The 27,965-nt window shown below is 41.5% G+C and overlaps 1 protein-coding gene across 1 annotated transcript; it reads left to right on the forward strand.

Annotated features, from left to right (window-relative positions):
* The first annotated feature begins 16 nt into the window (after positions 1-16).
* PLEKHA3 (pleckstrin homology domain containing A3) lies at positions 17-27,863 on the forward strand. Its single transcript, XM_045032121.1, has 8 exons — positions 17-344; positions 12,434-12,550; positions 13,886-14,041; positions 15,481-15,617; positions 21,478-21,642; positions 22,849-22,892; positions 24,181-24,293; positions 26,615-27,863. The coding sequence occupies exons 1-8, from the start codon at positions 305-307 to the stop codon at positions 26,740-26,742; spliced, it is 900 nt and encodes a 299-aa protein (XP_044888056.1). The 5' UTR covers positions 17-304; the 3' UTR covers positions 26,743-27,863.
* Positions 27,864-27,965: the final 102 nt, after the last annotated feature.

The raw sequence follows: 27,965 nt of genomic DNA on the forward strand, positions 1-27,965 counted from the left end.
GCAGCAAACACGACGGGGGGCGGGGCGGGGAGCCAGAGGCAGCCGAGGAGCGGGGCGGGCAGAGCCTGCGGGGAGCTGGACACCTGCGCCCCCCCCCCCCCGGACTGCCATGTGCATAGGACATGAGGCGCGCTGCCGCGCCTGCCGCCCCTGTGCATAGCCCGCTGCGGGCAGCATCTGCTGGGCCAGCCGGATCCTGGGGCTGCGGCTGCGGCTGCTCTCGGCCCCCGAGCTGCGCGGCTCAGCCGTAAAGCTGCCGCCCGTTCCCAGGAGGAGGATGCTGCACGGAGCCCGGCCCTGAGCTATGGAAGGGGTCCTGTACAAGTGGACCAATTACCTGACAGGTAGGGGCAGGGCGGGGCTGCATCGCTCTTCCGGGGGGGCTGGGAGCTAGCGGGGAGGATGGAGGTGCTGGTGCAAGGTGGGTGCGGATGCGGACTGGTGTCCGCTGAGGTTACGAAACCAGCTGGCGTGTGGAGCTGGTCGCCGCTGTTTGAATCTAGCCTGCTTGGGAAGAAGGGGGCAGTTTTAGCCTCTGATGGCTGTTGGGTGGCCTACCGGAGAGCAGTCTCCGTTCAGTAGCCTGTTGCTCCTAGGCTCGGGGAATCCAGTTGTGGTGCAGGCAGCAATGGGCGATGTCCGATTCTGTGAGTGAGTGAACGACCTTTACCCTCCAGAGCTGCTGATCTGCACCTTTCACAAGAACTAAATTCACGCCACACCCACGTTTTAAACTCCTTCCTGCAGATTACCCAAGATCTGGGAGGTGTTGGGGTCTTTTTAAAATATAGTTATTACTAAAACGCATGCTATTTTAATTGAAGATATGTTGCATTCATACTCAGTATTTTGGAATGTACTTATATGGCCCCCCTTGCTCAATATAGCTCACTGGTCAGGGTGTGTGCTATAGTTATCACCCTGTGTCTAATCTACAGCGGATATGGTTCTGTTACAGCTCTTAGCCTGAAAGCCTGGCTCTTAAACTGTAGAGGCTCATGCTTAAAGCTCTGGGGGCCCCTGGTTCAGTCAGTGGAGGATGATGCCCATCATATGACCACTTCACAATTCTGAAAGTATGTATCCTCACAAGACCCCTGTTAGGTGGGAAGGTAATGTTATCCTCAGTTTACAAAGAGCCCAAGGTCATAAAGGAAATCTGCCAGAGCAGGGAATTGAAGTCCTAGTCTATCACCTTTACCACTGGAGCATCCTTCCTCCCTTAAGAAATAGCTATGATAAACCATTAATTGCATGCAAACATATTGTAAGATATAGTCATTGCACTTGTCACTGCGTGCCCTTTCCTGGACACATCTTGTTCAACACAGGTGTCTCTGGGTAGCTAGTACAGCCCTCTTAACCCTCGAACTTTCTCTTGGCGCTTGCCTGTGAATATCGGCACATCTTAGGTAATTTTCTTACCTCTATCTCAAGGGTCCTGCAGATCTCTTGAAAACCCTGTGACTAACTATGCCTCCGAGTTCTGGACTTGAAAAACCACTAAACATTGATTTAACCTGAATAAACGTAACATAAACATAACAATACTTCTAAGAGCCTGGCAGTGCTTCCCTTGATTGCAGTTTGTCCTACCCTATTTGTCCTCAGGAGCCAGCGCTGCCCTTCAAATTCAGCCTCCCCTCCCCAGTTCCAAACATGCAGTCTGGTGGAGCTTCTGTCCAGGAGTCCTAGCCTCTCTGACCCCAGCTGCATCTGTTCTTCTGGTATTCATCCAAAAGCATACCCTATCGTACAGTTGTGCTTATCAGCAATTATCCTATAATGTCTCATATCATATAATTTCAAGTTAACAAGATAGTCCTTTCTCTGTGACAGTTGAGAAGGAAGGGGCTTGGTATTGCCTCTTGAAAATTGTCGGTCTTCCTGTAGTGAATGGCTCTGACAGAAAGTAGGATTATCAATCTGTTCAAAAAGTGATTGAAAAGACACTAACTAAAAGGTGTCTATAATGGAGTGGGTTCTACAAATAACAATATTTCCTAACCTCATTATTACAAGCATTATTTTTGTGCCCATCACTGTGTTGTGTGGTATTTTTGGGAAATGGTGCTTTTGTGTTTAGCAGGTAAGACTTTGCTGTATTGGCTAATTCTTCTTGCCTTGTAAGACTGAAGTTTGGAATAGTCCGGCCTCTGTGGCATAGCAGAGCAGAATTGAATGTGGACAGTGACCCAGAATGGAGACAATTAATGTGTTACATTATTTCAATAAACTGCAGAGTTGCTGGATACTCACAGTTCTTGCTGATGTCAATGGAAGATGTGACTGCTCAGGCTCTCTGATCTCAGGCTGGATCTGGCCCTGTGGTAGGAAAGAGAATGTGAAGAAATACTGTAGAAAACATCTTGCAGTGTCAGTATTGAAACAAGTACTGATGACTGGGAACCACTAATTTAGAGTACCAGAGGAAGGTAATTAATAGATGACTACAAGTTCCTGACTCAGAATGAAACATGACTGTTCTCTTAACTTAGGACTTTCTATTTTGTATGTCCAGTCACAATTAATAAATTGTATGATTGTGAGCACAGGATGAACTGTAACTGTATAAATGTCTTAGTTCTGTTAAGACCAGTCTAATTAGGGAATTCAGAATAGGACAAATGATAAGAAATTTGTTAAAAATCTTAAAACTTGTTATGAAGTTAGATTTCACCTCTGGATATATTGGATATATACATTTTGAGCCAGATGTATCAGTAGCATACAATGAAAATGAGTAAGTGGTAATATATTTCTGATGGCTTTTCTAGGCACATAACAATTATGTAAAAGCCATTTAATAAACAATAACTTTTATGTTATTCACATTATATAGGCTTGTTAGTTTAAAAAACAACAACAAAGAAGTCTTGTAGCCATAAGTTGTGATGATATACCTTTGGCTATGGTCATTCTTCTACAGAATTAAAGAAAAGGCATTCTTAGTCCTGGTCTACCCTGGGAACTTACATCCTCATAGCTGCATCTCTCAGGGGTGTGAAAAATCCACACCCCTGAGAGACATAACTATGCCGACCTAATCCCTGATGTAGACAGTGTTAGGTTGATGGAAGAATTCTTCTGTCAACCTAGCTACTGCCTCTTGGCGAGGTGGATTAACTACAGTGGTGGAAGAACCTCCTCCCGCACCATTGCTGTAGTGAGCGCCTATCCTGAAGTGCTACAGTGGTGCAGCTGTAGCATTTTAAGTGTAGACATACCCTCATTAACTAAAGAAGGCAATCTTAAGTCTGGCATTTCCTAACTTTTGTGGGCTTCACTTTACAGTGTTAATGTAGTGTTTTGGAGGTAATTATTTATTATTTGTATTGCAGTAATGTCTAGCTGTCCCAACAGTGATTAGGACCTCAGCTTACAGTGGGTAGAATTTTCAGAAGTACTCGTGGAACTTATAAGTACAAGTCCTTTCTAGTCTCTTTCAATGAGACTTTTCCCCCTAAGTTTCTTAGGCACTATTCAAAATCCTTCCCTGAATTTACACCAGGGCCGCCCGGGGGTGCGGTGGAGGTGGGGATGGGGATGGGGGCAAGAGGCCCTGATTTACACATAGGAAGAGACAGTCTCTCCTTAGAAGAACTTCCAGTGTAAGGCACGGATCCAGCTAGATCTGGGTTGGCCATCCACACAGATTAAGTTGCAGGATCTGGCTGTAAATAGACGCAAGATGGACAAAAGGCATGAGAAAGGAAATATTATCCCCATTTTACAGCTGGGGAACCAAGGCACAGAAGATTACGTGACTTGTTCAAAGTCAGAAGGGCTGAGTCAGAAATTAAGTTCAGTAGAAGTGTTACAGCAGGCACAGCGGCTGTGCTGCTGTAGCACTGTGGTGTAGACACTTATTAGAAGGGGTTCTTCTGTCACTGTAGTAAATTCACCTCTCCGAGAGGCAGTAGCTAGGTTGACGGAAGAATTCTTTCATCAACCAAGTGATGTCTGGAGCTTAGGTTGATTTAATTACATCACACAAGGTGTGAAATTTTTCACAGCCCTGAGTGATGTAGTAAAGCTGACCTATCTTTGTAGTGTAGACCAGCCCTAAGATAGGGTGCATACTGTAATATCTTATTATAACACAGAGATCTGTTCTGAAAGCTTCTGACATATCATTCCGAATGACTCGCAATAGGCCTGTCTGTGTACACTTGCTTGCACCAAGCCTCAAGACTGCATTCTTCAATAGTCAAGTGCCAGCTCTCAGAGTTTTATCACAAATCTCTTGATATTTAGTATTTCTCTTAAATCTCCGTCTCCTGGAGTAAAGTGTTTGCATGAGAATCTCAGCGCTTTCCCCCGCCTCCGCTTTTTTTTTTTAAAGCGTCTAATCCTCATGGTTGTGGAGAAAAGCTTGAAAGTGTGAAACCTAAATGCTCAAAAGTTTCATGATATTTTGGGACCTGACTTTTTGAACCCTTAGGGCTGGCAATACCATAATTCTGAAAACAGTTCTGTCTCTGGCACTAGTCAGTTAATTGGTTTTTAATTAACAGTGCAGGAAGATCTGTGGCTGACAGCTTTTTGTTAGCAGTGGGTCCATCCATGTGTGCAGTTGCATTTTGTAGACCTCATCCTGTGGCCCTCACTTGTGTGAGTAGTTCCAGTGAAGTCAGTGGAACTAAGTAGCAGTTGGAGTACTGGTGAGTAACGCCCTGTATAAAATCACGGCAGTGTCCTGGTTAAATGTTTTAATTTCACGGGATATGCATGACCACCAAGTCCCACCCGCAACCCCGAGCTGCTGCAACTTTCCCAACAGTGGGGACATGGGTATCCCTTCTTCCAGCTCCCTGCTGACTGAGGCCATGCCTGCTCCTAGGGGGCATTAGTGGACCAGTCCTATATGGGAGTGGAGTAGGGAGGTGATGGACCAATCCCATCTTGGGGAGTGGAGGCAAGGTGATGTGGGTCATGCAATGTCTCACTATTGATGACAGCTAGCCCAGCCTAGGCCATTGCCTCTGCTTTCTGCCCGTCTGGTAGGGTGAGGGGGCAATGCTGACAACATGCAGCAATTAGGAGCCCTGGCGGCCTCTGGCAGGCCTAGCGGAGATGCTGCAGGAGCTGTGACCAATATCTGTTGCTTGAAGCCCAAGCAGCTGTGTGAAGCCCAACGTTATATTTGGCTAATTTCACAATTTTCACACAGGCTGTGACACTGTAATTTATACAGGGACTTACTGATGAGAGTAAATGTTGTAGGTGTCAGGCCGTATCAGAGAGAGAGAGAGTCAGTCAGTCTGTGTGCCTGTCCCCAGGTAAAAAAAAATATTAGTTTCCGGTGTAGATAGTTTTTGACTTCCAGGACCATAAGTATTTCCCAGCTCAAAAAGAAGCGTTAGCTTTGGCCAGAACTGGGTGTAAGGATTGAATGGGTGGGATAAAACTATATAAATGAAAATGCTGAACCAGTACAAATTTTTTTTAAAAGCCTTTGAAGTGCTGCAAAGCACTCACTAATGTTAGTGAAAACTTGTAACATAGCAAGAATGTCCGCACTGAATTATTTTCCCAAAAATATATTGCAGCTGTCAGTTTATTTCTAGGGAGAAATGGAATGAACCTCTGCATTCACCATTAGCAAACTCACTGAGTTTCTTTAATTTTGTTTCCCCTCTTCCTTTTCCCTTCGTAGGATTCCCCTTGGAGACAGTCATTAGTACTGCATCCTTTCATCATGAAAAAGATTTCTTTTCTGCCAATTCAGTGGAACTAATTGGTCCCCTAGAGTGAATCAGTATAGGATCATATAAAATGCTTATTCAGGCCTCTTGTTTAATTGTAGTGCCACTGGCTTTTTTCTGCTCTCTTGTTATTCTGTTCCTTTTCTGTGCTGCTCTGCTTCAGTGAATTCAGATGTGTTTGGACAGCAAAGTTAAGCTATCAGAACCTGTGAAATGTCAGTGGGCTGGTTGCCTGGCTGCCTGTATACACGCTAATAGAGCATGATGGAAGAGTGCAAAGGAAAGAAAACACAGACCTAGTTCTTCAGATGTAGGAGGCTATCAGGATTGTCTAACCATTTTCTTTTAAAACAATCACACCCCAGATTACCTCTGTTTGCTGAATTGAACTGTCGTGTAAGTTTGCGCCCTACCCAAACCAAGTATCATTCTGTTCTATTTTTATCTTTAAAGATGTGTCAAGCGTGACCTCAGTGTTCAGCATGACTTGAATTTATCATGCTAACGCAAGCCTCTTTTGCACTCCGAGTACCATTAGTCCAGGAGTGGAGTTCTAAGATAGAGCCTGAATTTGAATCCTGTGCATAGTAGCAAACTATGCTACACTGAGCTGGCACCACAAGCATGTTTTGATTGGTTTTCTTTCAGACTTTTGTTAGCCTTTTTATGCTGTGTGCTTGACATCCTTCTCAAATATATGGGTGGGTGTACTTTGCTACATAGCTGGGGACCTTATGTGCACATCTTCCTGTGAAAGACTAGTTAGGTTATTATCAAATGTTAGATAGCTATGTACAATCTTTATTCTCCATGATGAATGTATTTGATAGAGATACTTCGTATTTTTAGTGAAATGTCAATGAATATAGTATGTGTGTCCTGTGGCCACTTTCTTTTTGAAGTAGTATTAGTCAGATTGTAGTTCTAACCCCTTTTTCCTGCACAAAAATGAAAAGTTACTGGGCAGGTTTCCTTAAGATGTAGTTCTTGTTTAATGGATACTGCCAACTTGAAATCTATTCTGTTTTTTAAATATTACTTAATTACAGACAGTACATCTGTGCACAGAGTCCCACTGTTAAATTTGGGGCCTCACAATTTTTTTATGGTTCTTTCCTCCTGTATTGCTATCTGAGAGATTGTCATAAACAGATGACAATTACTATTTCTCCTCTGTTGTTAGTTAGTAAAACAGATTATACACAGTACTGTCAAATGCACAAATTAAATAAACTGAAAACATATTTTTAAATCTTTCAGTTACACTGTAGCTATCTTCGAGCCAGTACCTGCAAGCATTTATGCAAGCTCGACAAACTACACATGGAACATTCACTTTACTCCACATGATGTCTGCCTATGGCAGAGTCTTGGATAGGTTTTGAAAAACCTAGAACTCCAGGAATTCACAGTATTCTGAATGTAAAAGGGAAACAAATCTCTGTGAAAGCCTATGGAAAAATCAGTCAGAGAGCTTTTTTGTGCCCATTTTTTGTTAGTCCACTGAATATTTTTGTAGTCCAAAAATATCAGATTGTATATCTTGTTCTAAAGCTATTGAATTTCAGTTTCTTATTTACAAGAGATACCAAAAATATTTTATTACATTATACAACCTTGAAAGAGCGTGTTTACATGGCTCTTATAACATGAACATTAGCACCTTGAGACAAAAGTGTACAAGCTGATTTAACTATCAGAAGTACAACACAGAATCAGAAAACAAATGTTTTTAAAATAAGTGAAAATATTTTCTTTACTAACATTAAGTGAACATTTTAATGTACACAAGTTATGCACATATGTTAATGTTCTATTTCGAGAAACTTTTGTATGCCATGGCATATTGAATTAACGTTTTACTAGGTCCCTTATTATAACACATATGCTGATTTGATAATACTGTCCTTAAGCACTAAGTGTCAGTACATTGACACAAGCTTGTTCCCGTTCTCTGCATTTGCATGCTCCTATACAAACAATTCATGCTATTCTGCACCTGCATCATGGACTTCTGCACCCTGTTGTGCAGCTACAGAATATTGCCTCCAGGCAGTCTCCTGCTATTGGTGGCAATGACATGAGCCCCGGCGCCAGACTTCCATCCGGCTCCTGTTTCCAACCCATTGTATTTGAAGGAGAAAGTATTGGATTTGGGCAATGGGCCTGTGTCCAAACTAGTGCCTGGTAATGAGCTCTCTGTATGTTCTGTGAAAGAAAAGAGTATTGCTTGTTGGGTAAAGCTTTTGATGACAAAATGGCTTGTGCTTTTTGTCAGTGCTGTGAACTTCTGGCAATCCACACATCTTACAACTAAACTTTTTTGCACTTTTCACCTTCTCCGAGTCCGGATAACCCTGTTCTGGGTGTGTTGGAAGCTAATGGTGTTGCTGAAAAACTTTCCATGCGGTCTTCTTGCTGTGATCCAGCAATAATGCACAACCAGTCAGGGCATGAAATGAGAGTAGAGTTTTCAGAACATTGGATCCATTGTGTATTTTCTCACAAATGGCATGAATAGGAAAGTACTTTGGTTCCTTTGATGTGCGAGCTTTCATCCAAAGGTGTCCACATGTCATTTAGCTATAGTGAGCCAGTGAAAGAATAAGCGCACCAGAGTTCTTGGTTGCAACAACCACACTGATGGCATCACTCTGTATACACAGTAAAATTATTCTTGTGTCAGCTTCTTTCTGATGAGCTCATAGGTGTCAAGTGGTGTTGCTGAGCACCATTCTTCAGCCTTATCATGAAACCTACCGGCCAGAATTATAATTTTATCATGTGGTGCTTGTGTTGCTCAGATAAAAATATTGCAAGAATCTCCTTATTTACTGAAAGTGCAGTGAGATTCATCCAGTAACTTGGAAGAGACACAGATCTGCCTTCTGCCATTCTTCAGATGGGTCTTGTATCTCTTGAACATTTTTGCCTTGTACCATCTTAACAGATTCCTTATAGCAGTGGTTCTCAACCTTTCCAAACTACTGTACCCCTTTCAGGAGTCTGATTTGTCTTGCATGTCCCAAGTTTCTCCTCACTTAAAAACTATTTGTTTACAAAATGAGACATAAAATACAAAAAGTGTCATAGCACACTATTACTGAAATAGTGCTTATTTTCTTATTTTTACAATATAACTTTAAAATCAGTTGAAATATTAATATTGTACTTACATTTCAGTGTATAGTATATAGAGCAGTATAAACAAGTCATTGTCAGTATGAAATTGTAGTTTGTACTGACTTTGCTAGTGCTTTTTATGTAGCCTGTTGTAAAACTAGGCAAATAGCTAGATGAGTTGATGTACCCCCTGAAAGACTCTGTGTACCTCCAGGGGTCTGTGTACCCCTGGTTGAGACCACTGCCTTATTGTACTTATCAACACAATGTCTATTCTGTGGAAGACCTAAGTACTGTTTTTACAAATGTATCTGCAAGGTCTCCAAGTGTTTTGGCTCCAAGTGGCTTTCCTGTGGTTTGTACCAGAGCTTGTGCATCTGGCACAAGATAGCTTGTCCCAACAAGGGTAACTGTTAGTGAGTAGTGGACATGAGCTGTCAGCATATCACCCAGTAATGCTTTTGTCCCTGTTCTTAGACTGCCATTTGTCTATGCGAGTGCCAAAGGGATGGGCATTAACTTATGTATAAAAATCTATTGCAAATTCACAGTCCTGCTAACTTCATAAGCTGTGACTAGTTGCTGAAGAATATTTCTGTCTGCCTTCATGGTTGAGGCCTTTTCTTTTACTTTTCCCCCATCTCATATAGCATGGAAAAAGTATGCATCGAGGCTCCCACTCTTGTGTCATAAGCCACTTCTCCACAAAACTGTCCAGTTGCACTTGTCCTAGGAGCTTTGCATTCAGCAGTGCATCTTGTGTGGCTTCAGTAGCCAGATCGTTTGTTGTTGTCCCAGGAGAAAATCTTTAACCTTTGAGTTGTTTGTAAGAGTGCATCCTCATCTTCATTGTCACATTGCTTCCTTGCCTTTCTTGGCTCATTGTGAATAAATTGGTATTCAAGCCAACATGGAACATGGCTCTAGTGTTCATTGTGATATGGGCTTTCACGTTGTAAGACAAGGCCCATCTGCCGAGATCTGAGCAAGTCTTGGTGAAGCCTACAATTCCACCTTCTTTCTTTCTTTCCTATGCCATTGAACCACTCTTGGCTCTGATCAGGGTCCATGTGATTGAACTTCTGACAAGATCACTTGACAACTATGTTCCCTCACAGAAACCCCTTAAACATGCAGTCTCTCCAGTCCATAGGTTTCACAGAACTGGACTGTCTTGTATTACGGATGCTGATATCTTTATTGGGATCACTACAGCTTGCCACTCATGATACATCAGTTGTAGATGTTCTTGCTTTCTGTGACCTCTGGATTTTGGTTTTCCACATGACTGATACTGTCTATCCTGACTGAAAGATGAACTCAGTTCTGTCAGTGGCCTCTCTGTTATGATATCTTGCTGTTTCTTTCTAATGGCTGTTGCCTCCTTTATTCTATGCAATCCTTGTTCACCTGCCTCACACATTTCTGTACTTAATTGTTGGCAAATAATATAGAAACTGTAGAAAACTGGTGTGAATTTTTTGAAGACTTACTACCAGTTCCATGGTTTGCCCACAACCGTAATCAAATCACCACCTCAGCTAACTACGGTTACTCTCTCTATTTGTAAAAAATACCATCACGTCTATGTTAATTCTAGTCTAACTATAAAGCATTATGCACTATTAAACAAATACAAAGCATGCAAAAATGATTTCACATATTACAGGAAAATACATTCTGTGTTATGATTAACATATTTCTAATTTTAAGGTCTATGGATGATTAAATGCTATAAATGGTTGATTATTCAAGTGTAGTAGGTGTTAAAATAATGATTGTGTCTTCTCATTTCTGTTCTTAATAGACTGAAAAGAAGTTATGCCTAAGTTTAATTTTGCTGACAAATTCATGCACACACTACTGGTATGTCAAACATTTCTGGTGAATTTTTGTTGCCATATTTATTTGCAAGTTTGAGGGTCTAAACATCAGAATTTAACTTGGTAACAACCATTTTTTAAATCAGCAGGTTCAAATTATGTTAGAAAAAGTTGTTACCAATTTTAAACAAAAAAAATGCATCTAGATCCCCTATGGAGGATTGATTCAGAGATTTCTGTCTAGTCTGTAATGTTGCCAAACCATTGCAAACTATCTTTCAGTCTACTATGTATTGTTATCCAATCCTCCTTTTTAAACCAAACCAAAAACAAATACAACTTGTTTTTCTAGTTTAAACATTGTATGTGCATCCAGCAATATATAAGGTGCAATCTGTCACATATTTTTTCACACACAGGGTACTCTCTATATCACCTGGTTTACTGTAAGATAAAACATTTTCTTGTTTTGGTTGTTACTGTCATAAACTTCTCTTGTTTACTTATATGCATTGCCCGTGACATCAAGGATCAAATATGGCCAGAATAATCTTCTGTTACAAGGTCCCTTCTTATCAACACAAGTCCATGCAGCAGATCATGGATTCGTCTGCTCTTCACATAGTTCAAAGATAAATATAGTCAATGTAGTCTCAAAAGCAGTTGCAGAAAACGTGTTATGGGGATAAACTAGAAAGAGATTTTTTTTAAGCTGCATATTTCGATGTAAACTAAACTGAAACCTGTTGAATTGCAACTGATCTAGATAATCACAATTGTCATTATTTATTTATTAACTTTATTGTTTGACAGAGGTAATTACTTAGTTCTTTTTGGATATTCTTACAGATTAAAAGGACCGATCAAACATTCACTACAGTCAAATACTGTTATAGTATGAAGAGACCATAGGAGTATGTGTTATCTGCTGCCTTTTCTCATGTTTAAACATTTGAAGTTCAGGGGTGACAGGTTTCATTTGTGAATCATAAAATCATGATTCCTATTCTCTCTTCCAATGCACCCTCTTTATCTTATTTTACATAGAAAGAGTAGTGTGACTGAATATACCACTGCATTCGCACCTACGCATTATTGTAATAATCTTTGTACCAAATATGCCTTGTGAGGTATCATCTGAAAACTAATAATATGAAAATCAATTGGTCAATAATATCATGGTGAAATGTATGTAGTAACGTTTTATGTAAAGTTATGAATTCCCCTTGTATGGTGATGTTGGCACGTGTTCAAACCCACACAGCCCTGTCTAGGGAGAAACTGTTAAACATGTCTATCCTAAACAAAGATTTATTTTTACCTCAATTTACATATATGTAGTAAACAGGGTCCTTGGGACAGGAAGAGGGGGTAACCTCGTTTCTCAAAGACAAAGAACAAGCTGACACCTCTAACCAAATGTCATCAGCAGAGCTGTCCCTTGGGTACAGCGAATTGGGGCCACCGTCCCGGGCCCTGTGCTTTGGGGGGCCCCATGGGCAGGGAGCTGAGGTGGGATGTGGGAGGGCGAGCGGGGTGAGGAGGCAAACGGGGAGGCGAGCGGCAGGCTGGTGGGGGGTGGGGAGGTATTATTGCTAATGAAATATTGCAAAAAGAGTTAGTGTAAAATATCTTTATAATACATCACAGTAGTATTTGCATCTGTGTAAATCCTGTTTCTCTTAATGGTTTAACAAACAGCTTTACTTTTGATTGAACTTGGATTTGCAATTAAACAGTTAGTATAACACTTTTCTCTCATATTTATGGTCTTCCTAGGTTGGCAGCCTCGCTGGTTTGTTTTAGACAATGGAATATTGTCTTACTATGATTCACAGGATGATGTTTGCAAAGGCAGTAAAGGCAGTATAAAGATGGCAGTATGTGAAATTAAAGGTAAGATTTAAATACATTTTTATTAGAGGAAATTTTAATTGGCAAGGGGATGAACAAGGTGACCTAATACTTTTGCATCACTAATTTCTATGATGCTTAAAAAAAGGTAAGGGGAAAAATCACATCTAGACATGTTTGGTCAGATGTGCTTGCTACAGCAACCCCAATTAGTTATTGAACATGAACTCTGAAGCAAAATAATAATGCAAAAGGTTATGACATTTACTGCTCCTTTATGAGGTTTAAAAACAGCCATATAAACCCTAGGGTATTAAGAACTTTTCTGTTTATGTCTTACACTGGAAATATCATTAATGAAGGCATCTGAAGCTGTTACCATAGCTACAGCTCTTCTCCCTCCCAAACTCAGAGGGAGGTAATGCTGAATGTTAGGAATTGTTTGCTGGGAGAGCCACAGCCGTGATCTGGTGGGTGCCATTACTTCCATTACTTTCTGCCTTTGGCCTTTTCTTCTGATGCACCTTTGTGGAGGTATTTGTGATGTGGATACCTGACCACTAGAAAATGGACTGAGTCCATCTACTTCTCTTACGTAGGCCAGCAAGTAGTTATCGGATGGCAACAACTTCTGGTTACTACTGCCAGTGCCTAGATTGAAACCAGTGACCTAGGAGTGAAAGGCTTATGTCTCATTACTAATCTCTTGAAATGTTCAGTTCCCCTTTCTTGTCTGCTTGTTCATTTTCTGTAGTATGGAGGAACAGTAATAGATAGATGCCAGTAATTTGGGATTAATTCCATCTGTCATGTACCCAGGGCTGTCCAGTCCTAGACCTGGGATTACTGTGATTGAGAAATATGCCTGGTACCTGTGACATCTGTGGCTGATTAAAGTTGTAGTATTGAATATTATGGCTCTAAGTGGAGTACTGTTCTGTTCTCATGCTTGGGAGGATGATGACTTTGACACAGAGCCCAGAAGGTTGCATCAGAAAGGAAAGTGAGATTGATTTTAGTCTAGTCGTTCATAGATATTTGCCCACATCACAGAAATCTTCAGGTTGGCATGATTGAATCAGGACTAGACTAACAGTGGTATTTCAGGCGAGGAATGTTTTGGCAGTGTTTTGAGGGAATTTTTTACGGTATCTGTCCACGCTGTGTCTGGCTGTAGCCATTACTTAGTCAATTATGTTTGTGAATATCAAATTCATACAATGTTTAAAATTGTTTTGAATAGCTTCCGTTTCTTACCAAATGCAATCTGTAATATGTAAATAACTTGAAATAATATGTTCTGTATTGGATAATTAGTATCCTTACTGGTTTAGTTATCTTTTGCAAAATTAGTCTTTTTTCCCTTTTTATCATTAGTTCATCCAACAGACAACACAAGAATGGAGTTAATCATCCCAGGGGAACAGCATTTTTATATGAAAGCAGTTAATGCAGCTGAAAGGCAGAGATGGCTGGTAGCATTGGGTAGTTCTAAAGCCTGTTTGACAGACACCAGAACAAAAAAAGAAAAAGGTATTTATACCATTAAAGTGTATGAAATCTAATAAAATTGTTTTTGATTAAGATGGTTCTTAATTTGTCCCATTCTAGTGGTTGAATTTAGTATTATTTATGTAAGATATAAATCTAATTTATATATTGACAAATATATAGATACATCTTAATTATGGATGTAATCCCTGTTGTGTGCATATAATAACTTCCGGGTTATATTTAAATTGCAATTTCCAAGGGGAACAGGAAAAGAACTGATCAGCCTTTGCTAAAGTTAGCAGAAAGGAAGAATTATTGTTACTGTATTTCTCTGAGTAGTCCAATTCCCTTTGTGTGTGTGTGTGTGTGTGTGTGTATAAATATGAGCTCATTTTAATTAAATATAGTACTTTGATCGAACGGTATCACTAGACATGGTGAAATGGATGAGTTTAAAAATCTCCCAGCTGGCATTGCTCCTCAGAATTATGAATTTTGCCAGTCTAATTAGCCCAGTGAGTGTCTCTGCAGTACGCTGGCAATTTCTGACTGAAAGATGTCTGACTGGCTATGCAAAGATATACCTGAGCAAGGAAAAATATTTAAAATATTGTTAATGTATGGCATCAGGTAGGTCAAATCACTTCTTATATTGCTCATGTGCAACTTGCTTCTGACTTCACTTGACTACTCCTGAGTTTTATTACACTGTTGGTTGTCAGAGTTTCTCCCTGTTTTGGGTTTCTATGTTATGTTCAGATTTGTCTTGTTCCAGATATTGGCCCTACCAGAATCATAGAAATGTTGCTATTAAAAACTAAGGGTCAGAGAACTGTCATAGCATTTATTAACACTATTTACAGTGCTAGGTTATACAGCATAGGAAATATGAAATTAACACACCACCTGCAGCAAACATGATGGAAAAATAGTATTTTGTTCCTGCTGCTGGAGAGCTCTTAGTTACATAAAAGGCTAAAACTTAAACAGTCTAGAGCTGCCACTCTCAAAACACTTGTTGTAGCTGTTAGGGAGTCATTTGGTTGCCGTTGTTCAGATTTCTCTCCATAATCCCCATTTCTGCTTCCCTAGTTTTTCTTGGTAAAGACTGGTAATCCTCTGTAGCCAGTCTGAAGGTTTATCATTCGCAAGGTTCCCTGAGAGAGTAACTGCTCTTCTCAGGTGCTTGTGGATATAGGGGAGCAGACCTCCTTCACCTGTTGAGGCCACAGACTTTGTCCATTGTGTGCTCTCTGGGATGACACGGTAAATGAGAAAATATTTTACCTCTCGTTTCCTGGTTATATACCTTTCTCCATGGTCTCTTCCAAATTTACATATACTTTGTGAAACTATTCCCAACTCATTTAAGAATCCCTTCCTAGTCTTGAAGGAATTTCAATTTTTGTTTGTAAAAATTGTGCAGATAAGTTATGCTGTGATTGGTGGGTTTTTTAATTATTTTATTTTTCTTGTAGAAATTAGTGAAACCAATGAATCTCTTAAAACCAAAATGTCCGAACTTCGCCTGTACTGTGATCTCTTAATGCAGCAAGTTCATACAATACAAGAATTTGTTCACCATGATGAGAGTCGCTCATCTCCCAGCATTGAGGTATCAGATTTCTAAAATTATACTGGAGAACCTGATTATTTAAATCATGTTAAATTCTTGTTGTCACCTTATGCACCTTATTAGCAACTTAATGTTGGAAAATATTTACGTAAGGTCAGTTTAATAGATGTTCAAAAATTGTCTATATTCAGATGCCCATACACTGGGTTCAGGAGTATGGTAATACAGTCCACACTAAGGCCTTGTCTACACTACAAGACTATTTCGAATCAACTTAGTTCGAATTTGTGGATTCGACCTTATGAAGTCAAATTTGTGTATCCATACTAAATACACTAATTCGAATTTCTGAGTCCACATTCACGGGGCCAGCGTCGACTTTGGAAGCGGTGCACTGTGGGAAGCTATCCCACAGTTCCCGCAGTCCCCGCTGCCCATTGGAATGCTGGGTAGAGCCCCCACTGCCTGCTGGGGGGAAAAAATGTGTCGAGGGTGGTTTTGGGTAACTGTCGTCATTGAACCGTCAATCACGCCCTCCCTCCCTCCCTGAAAGCGCCTGCGGGCAATCTGTTCGTGCACTTTTCTGGTCAGTGACAGCGTGGACGCCACAGCACTGCAAGCATGGAGCCCGCTGCGATCCTCGCCGTTTTCTCCTCGCACTTTATCGTCCACCTCTTCCACATTCAGCTGCTGAGAAATTGGGCTACTTTTCAATGGTTCTGCAAGCACTGGGGGACCATAGAGGACGTTTTACCAACATGAACGTCGGATGGCCGGGCAAGGTTCCTGATGCGTGTGTTCTCAGGAACTGTGGGCTGCTCAGACGCCTGCTGGAAGGTAGTTTCTTCCCGTACCACGAAATAACTGTTGTGGATGTGCATTTGCCTATAGTGATCCTCGGTGACCCAGCCTGCCCGCTAATGCACTTGCTCATGAAGCCCTATACAGGCGCCTGGGACAGCGATAAGGAACTCTTCAAATACCAGCGAGCAGCGTGACCTGTGACTGTTCAGTTTCTTTACAGAGAAGCTGAACCTGCCCCTGTTTCTTTACCCAGTTACTGTTGACTCTCCTCTTCGGTTAAATACCCCGTTCTCCCCGTTTCCCCCACTTCCAAGAAACGTGTAAAAATAAAATACATGTCCCACTGTTACTGAGGAGAGGTTTCTTTATTCATGACTTTTCCTTAAAGGGTTGAAACTGGAACGCAGACTGTGGTGGGTAGGGTGTGCGCTGATGTAAAGACCACCTCTAAACTCAAGGAATGACAGGCTCCTGCTCCTACAGCGGTCCGCATTGCCGGACTGCTTGTTTCAACGGAGCCTGCCATCCCTCCTTTTTGGGATTCTGTGTGCGGGGGGCTATGTGGCCTTGTGGCGGAGAAGGACGGATACAGATTCCTCTGCTGCGTGACTCAGCAGTCCAGGACAAGGACCGCTGTATAAGATCTGTAGCCGCCCTCCCCCGCTAAAAAGTCACATCCCCACCGCCCACACAGAACCTGGAAACCACCTCCCATACCGACCACGGTGCCTACTGACTGCACTGTGTGTGTGACCCGCTGCTGATCCGGCCCCCGTGTCTGTACCCTGGGAAAGGTGCCTATCCTATGCAATTAGCAACGCCCTTCCCCACGCACCCCATTCAAACACAGTCTTCAGTGAAAAAACATGACGGAAACAGTACTTAACAGCAAAGTATTTTTATTACTTAAGTACACAGTTATGGGATGGGACTGGGATTGGGACTTGTTTGAGTCCGGAAGGGAAGGACTTATGCAAACGTAGGGTATGAGAGCTTTTGGTTACTTGAGCACTCTGCTGGGGTGCAGTGACAGTATTCACGGCCCAGGGCGGGCATCCTCCTGGTTATTTAGGGTGAGGGGGGTATGTGACTTTGTGGCGGGGGAGGGCGGTTGCAGAGATACTGCCGGGGGCTCTGTCCTGCAGCGGTCCTGCAGAACATACACAAGTCGCCGGAGCGTGTCCGTTTGCTCCCTCACTAGTACAAGCATTGCTTGAGTCACCTGCTTGTGTTCCTCACGCCACCTCTCCTCCCATTCGCTGTGTGAGCGCTGGTACAGAGAGACTTTCTCCCTCCACTGCCTCTGCTGGTCCGCCTCGGCTAGGTAGCAGCCCACACATTCATCGAAAATCGTGTCCCTTCTCTTTTTCTTTCGCCGCCTAATCTTCGCCAGCCTCTGCGAGGGGGATGCTGTGGCAGGTCTGGAGACAGTGGAAGCTGTGAGATGGGAAACAGTTAGTGAATTCCTTGCAAAGATACTTTTTTGCGAACAATTAACTGAGTCTAGGCTGTCTCTGTGAATTTTTTGTTGAGACCCCTGTGCCTGCTGTTGCACAAATCATTTGCGCGGTGGATTCTGGGTAAATGTCGCCAGTCATTCCTTCCTCCAGGAAAGCAACGGCAGACAATCATTTCGAGCACGTTTTCCATGAAATGCCCTGGCACACGCCATAGCGTGGCAACAATGGACCCTATTTTGCCTTTTGTGTATGTCACCGTATGTGTACTAGATGCCGCTGACAGAGGCGGGCCAGCAGCGCTGCACAGCAGCATGCTTTTGCTTTTGCATGACAGCAGCGATGGTTACCAGGCATACTGCACCGTCTACCTTACCATGAACTGGTAAGTAGACGGTAATAAGATGGTCATGGTTACCTGTCCTTTTGCACTGCGCCATTTGGTGCTGTCATAAGTGCCCCTGGCCGATCAGCCAGGGGCGCAAAAGCAAAATTTGGGAATGACTCCCCGAGTCAATCCCTCCTTTTTGGGTATCTAAAAATAGAATCAGTCCTGCCTAGAATATGGGCAACTGTACTAGAGAACCACTGTATCATAGAACCAGAGAGCACAGCTGCTCTCTGGCCAATCATGCATAAATTTTGAGCTGAATGCTATTCACAGGGTGTGCTCCTGAAACAACCCCAGCTGTTCATTCCGTTCTTCCCCCAGCCTTTCTGGGTTCCAATACCATTGTCCCCCCACTTGTGTGATGAAGTAATATAGAATGCATGAATAAGACACAGGTAGTCGTTTGTGAGAAATGAGTGGAAGGAAGCCTCCAGCTGCAATGATAGTCCAGAGATGACATTAAGCGGTGTGGAGGAGGGAGCCAATCATCCCTCTGCTAGTCCAGGGGCAATTGAATCTTTTCTTTACAATGAAGGGTGGGGACTGATGGAGCTCAGCCCCCTGTTGCAATGATGAGGACGGTTACCAGCCATACTGCACTATCTACCATGAAAAATTAGGACCAGGCGACCTTGATCGACCTGTCCCAAGCAAGCTGGTATGGGTTACCAGTCCTTTTGCACTGCCCCATGTGCCAATAGGCTGATGATGAGGACGGGTAGCAGTCCTATTGTACCATCAGCCACCCATGGCGGGGTGGGAGGAAGGATGTTGTTGTTGAGTGCTGCAGCAGCGCGTCTATCTGCAGCATTCAGTACAGATACGGTGACATGTAAAAGAGTCAACAGAGGATTGTTTTCCCTTTAACTTCTGGGGGTCGGGGGGGTGCGTAAATTGCCGAGCTATGCCCCGACCCACCGCGGACACTGTGTTTGACCCTAGAAGCATTTGGAGATCAGCCAAGAATGCAAATGCTTTTCGGAGACAGCAGGAACTGTGGGATACCTTGCGTCCTCGTTCCCCCCTCCCTCCATGAGCGTCCATTTGATTCTTTGGCTTTCCGTTACGCTCGTCACGCATCTGCGTGCTGAGTCTGTGCTATGCCGTCTGTCCGGAGATTTTTTAAAAATACTTTGGACCAGGCGTAACATTACAGTAATTCCCCTACTTAGATGCAGGAGTCTCCGAGCGAGATAACCGTGAGGACGGGCACTGAAGGAGATAGAGAGCGCATGCTGCGTGAAATGTAGCATGAACCACGGACCTATGCAGCCGTGCTCTGGGAGGCAGTGCTCCCTGAATACCGCATGAAAGCCTCGCGCGGAAAAGTGTGCTATCACGGAGCACCCAATAAGGCAGCTCTCCCCAGGAACCTCCTGCTGATGCTTATCGATTAACGGCAGGAGAGCTTCGTGGAGATCTCCCAGGAGGATTTCTGTTCTATCACCATATATAGAGAGACCTCCTTTTCACACACTTCAGATTCCTGTTATATTAAGAATAAAAGTTAACATGGTTAAAGCACTTACCGACTGCTCCTACCCCTGATTCAGGATCCGGGTTCATAGCCGGGGAGGGTTGGTAGGGGATCTCCGTGACGGTGATGAAGAGATCCTGGCTGTCGGGGACACCAGCGTTGTAAGCGCTGTCGCCTGCCTCGTCCTCCACAAACCCTTCCTCATCTTCCCCGTCCGTGAACATCATCGAGGAACTGTCCGTCGACGCTGTCCCATCATCAGAGTCCATGGTCACTGGTGGGGCAGTGGTGGCAGGCTCCGTAGCATCCGTTGGCCGCTTTGATTTTTTGGTAGGCTTGTCTGGGGTCCTTGATTTTCACGCGGCACTGCGTTGCATGATGGCTGTATCCTCTGTCTGTATCATGGCTTTGGAGACCTTCTCGTAGGTCTTTGCATTCCGTTTGTTGGAGCGCAGCTCCGAAAGCACAGACTACTCGCCCCCCACACCGATCAGATCGAAGAGTTCCCGGTCAGTCTATGCCAGGTCCCTCTTTCTATTCAGAGATTACATGAACTCCTCTGCTGGAGAGCTCTGCATTGCTGCCGGTGCTGCTGAGCTCGCCCCGATGTCCAACCACAAAATGAGATTCTAACTGTCCAGAAAGGAAAAGGAATTCAAATTTTCCCGGGTCGTTTCCTGTGTGGCTGGTCAGAGCATCGAAGCTCGGACTGCTGTCCAGAGCGTCAACACAGTGGTGCACTGTGGGATAGCTCCCGGAGCTACTAAGTTTGATTTCCATCCACACCTAGCCTAATTCGAACTAGCCATGTCAAATTTAGCGTTACTCCACCTGTCGGGGTGGAGTACCAAATTCGAACTAACGAGCCCTCTAGTTCGAATTAAATGGCTTCCTGGTGTGGACGGTTGAGCGGTTAGTTCGAATTAACGCTGCTAAATTCGAATTAAAGTCCTAGTGTAGACCAGGCCTAAAAGATATGATATAGATACAATGCACGATGACATCAGAGTGCATATTAACAAGCAAATATGTAGGTGAGTCATTCAGTTAAAAGACAGAAGCAAAGCTGGCTGGGTTGGTTGCACATGAATTCTCCTTGTCTAAGAACTCTACAATAGACAATAATTGAAACATCCTGTTTCTTTATGCTTTGCTTCCTATGTAAGTGATCTATGCCATTGCTAGAACCTCCCTTACCTTTGCCAACCAGAATCCCAGGTCTTGAAAAACTGCTGCAAACTGAATTTGGGCATTCATAGGAAATCTGTTTGTTCTTCTAATTCAGGGCTGAATTTGGTCATGAAGTAGGAATAGGTGGGCCACTTCACTGATGAGTGTAGGATTGTGCTCACTTACAGCAGGGTTGAATTTGATGCAGAGACTCCTTTCACTAGGAAAGATAATAGATCTAATGGGTGGGCCCCACTCTAATTCGCTTATTTCACTAAATAGAAAATAAACTGATGACTCCAGTAGAAGTGATGGTTGCTCAATCCTTCTAATAGTTCAGCCTCTTGTATTTAGGAAGCAGGAAAAACGTTGCAGTGTTTTGCTGTATTGCCCCAACCTCCCAAAATAATCTTCTGCTATTATATGTGTTTGTTATTTTTTCAATAAGGTTGATTCTAGCTGCCATTAAAAAGTATAGTCACCAAACTTGTATTTTTTGAGAATTTTGGCCAGTTAACTGGGAAATCAGTTGATTCTAAAGTAACATTTTCAGTCTCTTTTTACATTCTTGCTGATGTTTGTGCTATCATTTGTTTTCAGAACATGAATGAAGCCTCCTCCTTGCTCAGTGCCACATGTAACACATTTATTACAACACTTGAAGAATGTGTGAAGATAGCTAATGCCAAGTTTAAGCCAGAGATGTTTCAGCTGCCTCATCCTGATCCCTTAGTTTCTCCTGTGTCACCTTCACCTATTCAAATGGTCTGGATGTTTTATATGAGTAACATTTTAAAGTGTTATGCTATTGATTGGGAGGGTAGAAGAATATACGCTATATAGTCACATGTAATCCTGACTCCACTGAAGTCAACCGTTTTAGCCTTAAATGTAAATCACTACTGACATGTTCCTTAGTCTGTTTGGTTGCCAGCCTTCCCATAAACTGTTCATTGTAGGAGTAATTCTCCCGTGGATGATGACAATGCTAATTGGACCCCAGTACTGGATTAACGCTCAGTACTTTACAGCATTCATACGAAAATTGAATTATCCTGTTACCTATACTGCAGGGTTATTTTTTTAAAACATTAAATATTCATTGTTCTCTTTTAATACTGTAACCTAGCTGCTCATCGAAACAGAGAACTTCTTTGTGGCTTAACTCTCAGCAAGTGCCTTTTCAGATTCCCAGTGTTAATATGTCTCTTTTTAAACAATATACTGGTTGATCAAATATGCGTTAGCTGACAAGTTTGTTTTTGTTAAATAATGTGCAAGATTTAAATATTTTATGGAATCCTTATTTATTTATTTATTTATTTATTTATTTTTCCTGTTAATGGGTTGGGATAAGTGAGGCTCTGTCAAACCGTATTTCATATATGTGGATTCTCAGAGCTACTCTGTTCTAGGGTCCCTTTCATTTATCTGTATCTGATGATCTCCTCCCTTTCCTTCCATCCACCCAAGCAACTATTATTGATCAATCTTTAGGTCAAATTATTCTCTTGGGCACATTTAGAGAGTTCCCATTGAAATCAGAGGGCTCCCTGTGTGCATACCAAATGGCAAAATTTAGCTCTTGGATTAATCCTTCTGTATAATGTAGACTTGAACCTGGCATTAGTTTAAAATATTTTGAGGTTTCCGTGGATTCTACCGATGATCCAGTAGAAATTTGAGTAATTTTTGAGGCAAGAGAGAATGAGATGTATATATCCCAGGTAATATTTTTGGGTAGTAAACTAGTTCTCTTTTATTAGTGCTTTAAAAATTCCTGCATTACTAGCAATCTAGCCTCTTTCAAATAGTTAAATAAGATTCCTTAATTGTGGTTGATTTTTGTTTTAAATAATAATTTTAAAAAATCACCTTCTCCCTCTGAGAAGTATAGAGTATATGTCTGTGTATAAGCATTTGATAAAAATCGTGATAAAGAGTTTTAAACTTGTTTCTTTCATTTTCTAGATGAAACGCTCCATTAGCCATCCTGGTACATACAGTTCAGGGAGGTAAGATTAAAAATTGCTGCTAAGTAAGCTAATTTACTTTCTGAAAGCACCTCATTGGACCAATCCAGCAAGCCCCCCAGTAGGGAAATATCAGCTGAAGTCACTATGCAGAGGATTTGCAGGGTTGGCAAATGGTTTAAAATTTAGAAAGTAACAATCTAATATCAATAGTTTTGCAAATCTAAAATTAAGACACAGATGTTGCAACTTGCATACAAGTCAAAAATATACTAGTAAAGTTTTGTTTCCATTTTTATTCTGAGTAATATTCCAAATTTGATATATTTTTAGTTTAGTTTTAAAAAGAAATATAAAAATATCATCAAGTAGAGACTTCAACATTGGCAAAATAAATAAGTAAATCCAACTGTTTGTTATAATCATTATAATAGAAATTCGTACATAATCTTTCTATGGTTTTTGGTAGAATTGTATAATTTAAAATGACCATTTATCAGAGAGAATTGCTATTATAACTTATCCAAGTTGTTTAATCCAGTGTTTCTCAAACTGGGGTCGCTGCTTGTGTAGGGAAAGCCCCTGGCGGGCTAGGCCAGTTTGTTTACCTGGCCCATCCGCAGGTCCGGCTGATCGCGGCTCCCACTGGCCGCGGTTCGCTACTCCAGGCCAATGGGAGCTGCTGGAAGCGGCATGGGCCGAAGGACTTACTGGCCGCTGCTTCCAGCAGCCCCCATTGGCCTGCAGCGGCGAACTGCAGCCAGTGGGAGCCGTGATCGGCTGGACCTGTGGACGAGCCAGTTAAAAAAACTGGCCCGGCCCGCCAGGGGCTTTCCCTACACAAGCAGCGACCCCAGTTTGAGAAACACTGGTTTAATCAATTCTTATGGCAAATAATGGAAGTATTATCTAAGGCCGTCATCCTGCAAATGCTTATGCGTGTGAGTACCTTTATGCAAATAAGTAGTTTCAGTGGGACAAGTGTGCTTGCATAAAATTACTCATACACATTAGAGTTTGCAGGATTGGGGCCTGAAACACTAAGAGTTTTGATGTTTCATTCTTGCACAATTTGAATTTGTTTCTTTTTGCAAGAATTATATTCTGATCACATTTTTCAGATTTCAAAATCTGTGCAGGCTAACCGTGTTCTGTTCACATGGAGTTCCTTTCAGCTTACTCCTCAGTATTGCTCTTTACTATTTTTAAGATAGATCTAATAAGAGCACTATAAATACCAAAAGATATATCTTAAATTAAAAGCTAATAGACTGGCTAGATGTTTGTTATAAGTTTGTAAAACTACTAATATATCCTATTTAATTTGCAGTAGTAACGCCACAAAAGAACCAATTTCTTCACTCCACCGGTTATCCCAGCGACGTAGAAGAACATACTCTGATACAGAATCCTATAATGATATTCCTCTTGAAGATACAGAGAGTAAGTTGGAAGAGAGAGAGTTTTACTGTGTGTACTTCTGTTGAATTTGTTACCATACTTAGCACAATTGTTGTACTGCTAACACCAGTGCAAGGAGAATACCTAAAATTACAATCTTTGTATGTAATCAGAGCCATTGCATTAAACAATAAAGTTGCTTGTAGGATTCCTATGTAATGAATTAAAACTGCTGATGTATTCAGTACGGGACTGACTTTGCCACCCTTTACTCACCTCGACTAGTATCTCAGATCTTGTGTAGTCCCACTGAAATTCGTGGTGCTATTTGTAAAGTAAGGTACTACCCAAGATGAGTAAATCTGGCAGAACTGGGTTCTACATAAGGACTACATGAACAACAAACATTTGAACTACACATTTTCATATATAAACTAACATTTTGGAAACCTGTGCAGAATGTTGATCAGTTCTTTCCAGTCTAACCATTATAGTGAGTCAGATTCTTGTTTCAGTTACACCAGGGCAGTCCCATCGAGTGGAGCTAATTTCCATTGAATGGAGTTACACTGGTAGAACTGAGAGGAGAATGTGACAACCCAGTGTATTAGTAAAAAACAGTTTATACCAGTGCCTACCCACCCCATACACAGATCAACACTCTTCTGAAACAACTCAGCATGGTCAATAAATCAAAACAACAATCTAGGACTATTATACACTGTGTCAATGATCCCATGATAACTAGATCCCGTTGCATAAATATGCCAAGGTAAGGTCTCTTTATGGTATTCCCATGAAACTCCCAATTGTTTTTACCCCATTCTGACTTTATCAGGAAGGCTGTGGCCTGCTTTCTTCTTGATTAACTGTGGTTTGTCACTTTCAAGAGTGACCCGGTTTTGGGCCAGCCTCTCCTCCTTTGCACTGCTCAAGTCCCACTTAAGCCCTAATTGGTGCTTATACCTTGTGTTGTCCTTTTGAACGAAGTTGAATTCCACCCTATGTGGCCATGGTCTGGTTCCTCTTCCCATGGATGATCCAGTCTGTCTTCTCTCATAACAGCTGTGGTGAGATCAGTCATGTTATTTTGTGTAATCCCAGTCTGTTCTTGTCCCTTGTAGAATTGCTCCAATTTCTAGCTTTTTCACTAATGTAGTTTTTGTCTTTTGCCATGTTAGACAGAAGAGTCCCTTTTCTGTCTTCCACTTTAAGGGCTCCATCTTCCTAGAGTTGATTCAGTTCCTTCTTTTCCTCAGTAGGTGGCACTGAAAATAACAAACTTTCAGTAGGGGATTCTGTATCCCTTCCATTTTATTAATGAAAAACTGTTTACACACTTTCAAGAGCAGTTCTTGTTTGAAAAATGACTGGAAAAGGGCATTGTTGAGTTCCATGTTTATTCTGGCTCACTGATTGATTCTGTATCAGATTTGCGCAGTTTCAAAGATAAAATGTACTTTCTTACTGCTAACTACTGGGTAAGATTTAAGCATGGGGCTGGGGAAGACCAAGCAAAGAGTGCTCCTGACTTTCTTTCCAAGAAGTGCATCTATATACAGAAATAAAAAGACCTGTTAGCAGCCCACTTCTCTGTGATAGACCACCTCTGACACCTCTCCAGGTGCTAGATAAATGCCAAAGTGGAATAGATGTTTCATTTGAAATGGAGAACTTACCAGAGGCTCTATGATGTCTTCCAGTAACCTTAATATGCATTAGTCACCTGGCATAATCTTGTTAAGTAGAGTGACATTTGAATAGTGTGCCATTATTACCCTGTATTCTGACTGACATAGAGAACAGCACTCTTTGTGCTCATCAGCTGCTTAAATATCTGATGAAAAAGTCATTTTTCAAATGCAGAAACTAGTCTCTGGCTGATTTACCATGTGTTTAAATCTATCATTAATGAGCCGTCTACTGATCAAGTAGACAAACATCCTTTCTGGTATAATGTGCAGTAGACTGGGTTCTTTTAACAAAGCAAACACCTTTATTAATGGCTGAAGTGTCCCAATGGAGTTTTTCAGTGAAAGGATTATTGCTGCACTAATTCTTAACACACATTCTTTGTTGTGCCCCTTTGACTGAATTTCCCTGTGCACCCCAGAGATTCTTCTCTTACAGTATTTGTGTATTGCATAGTATGATTATCTGTAGTTCTCAGTAGCTTTTAACATTACTCATCCATTACCCCAGGCGTTGATATAGAGTAGAATAATTCAATGCAGACCATAGAGAGCATGTAAATATTGCGTCCAATAGTTTAAAAAAATGTTGTCTATGTGAAATATTTGCAAGCAGAATGATTAACAGATTGAATTGGCGCACAATTTAAATACTAATCAATATCTTAACAGGACCTGCTCACTGTTCCAGAAGTGCTCTCAATGGACACTTGGCACCATCAACCATTCCTGAAGAAAACAGATCAGTTTCAAAGAAAAGACCTGAATTGGAAGAGACTCTTCCATCCTCTTCTTCCTGAAGAAACTGCAGTATTTCTATAAGTAATGCTATGCAAAAGCTGCTGTAATTATATTATTGTTATAGGGAGTAGTTATTTCCCTTTTAGAAGGATTTTTCTGCACTTTATAGAATAATGTAAAAACTAACTTTGAAGTGTACTTTATCTTTATATAGTTTATTTGCAAGAGTATTTTCCTAATGACTTCACAGTTTGAATGTGCATTTTTTTGGAACAAATGATGGCTTAACAGATAGGCATCTGCATTTGTAAGTGTAGCTCTTTTCTAAAAAGTGTGATGGTATGAGAGTTTAACAAACCTGCAGATTTTAAATCTTGAAGGTTTCAGATGGCTGGGGGTATGATGTCACTTGTGCCATGGACCAACTGGTCATTTGTACAAAGTTAGGATCCGGTCTTGCAGTCCTTGTGCACTCACTGTTCTCCTTGAATGGGAATTTTGCTTGTGTAAGAAGTAAGGGATTGGGTCCCTAATAGGTTACTATAGCAGCTTGATGGTAATTTTAATATTGCCTTCCTTTAAAAACACAAGGATGTACATAATCTGATCCTTATTTTTAGCCAGTTGAAAGTAGAAATATCTCATGTATTTTTCTAAAGAAATGTATAAAAAGTAACTTATCTGCATATGAAGCATTTGTACCAAACATTGGGTATTTAACAATTATTTATTTATTTTTTTGCATAAAAAATTTCTACTTCATTACTAAAGGTCTACAGGCTTCAAGATGTACACAAATTGTTGCTGAGGTGTGTAGCATCACTGAATAGCTAATGCAGTACTGTTTACATTTACTCTGCTCATTTCAAGTAAGACACATTTTTAACAAAGTATTATTTTAGTGTTTGCTTCTAAAATAGACTGTTAAACTACTGTTGTAAGTATGAATATTTGTATCTCTACATACTTTATTTATGATGTATTTATACAAAAGGGGACTTCTGTTTATTATGACTCCTATATATCACTTCACTATGGCATAAATGTAGAGCTAGAATCTGATCTCAGTTACACTTGTGAAAACTATCAGAGGGATAGCCGTGGTAGTCTGGATCTGTAAAAAGCAACAGAGAGTCTTGTGGCACCTTATAGACTAACAGACATATTGGAGCATAAGCTTTCATGGGTGAATACTCACTTCGTCAGATGAATGTAGTGGAAATTTCCAGAGGCAGGTATAAATATGCAGGCAAGAATCAGTCTAGAGATAACGCGGTTGGTT

This window comes from Mauremys mutica, chromosome 10 (assembly GCF_020497125.1).
Source record: "Mauremys mutica isolate MM-2020 ecotype Southern chromosome 10, ASM2049712v1, whole genome shotgun sequence".
In the NCBI taxonomy this organism is placed as follows: Eukaryota; Metazoa; Chordata; order Testudines; family Geoemydidae; genus Mauremys; species Mauremys mutica.

What these genes read in the sequence shown, in the direction of transcription:
- PLEKHA3 (XM_045032121.1), top strand. Translation starts at nt 305, where the DNA reads ATGGAAGGGGTCCTGTACAAGTGGACCAATTACCTGACAG. An exon ending in CACCTTCACCTATTCAAATG is followed by an intron (nt 21,643 to 22,848) that starts GTCTGGATGTTT and finishes TTCATTTTCTAG; the next exon opens with ATGAAACGCTCCATTAGCCA. An exon ending in GGTACATACAGTTCAGGGAG is followed by an intron (nt 22,893 to 24,180) that starts GTAAGATTAAAA and finishes TTTAATTTGCAG; the next exon opens with TAGTAACGCCACAAAAGAAC.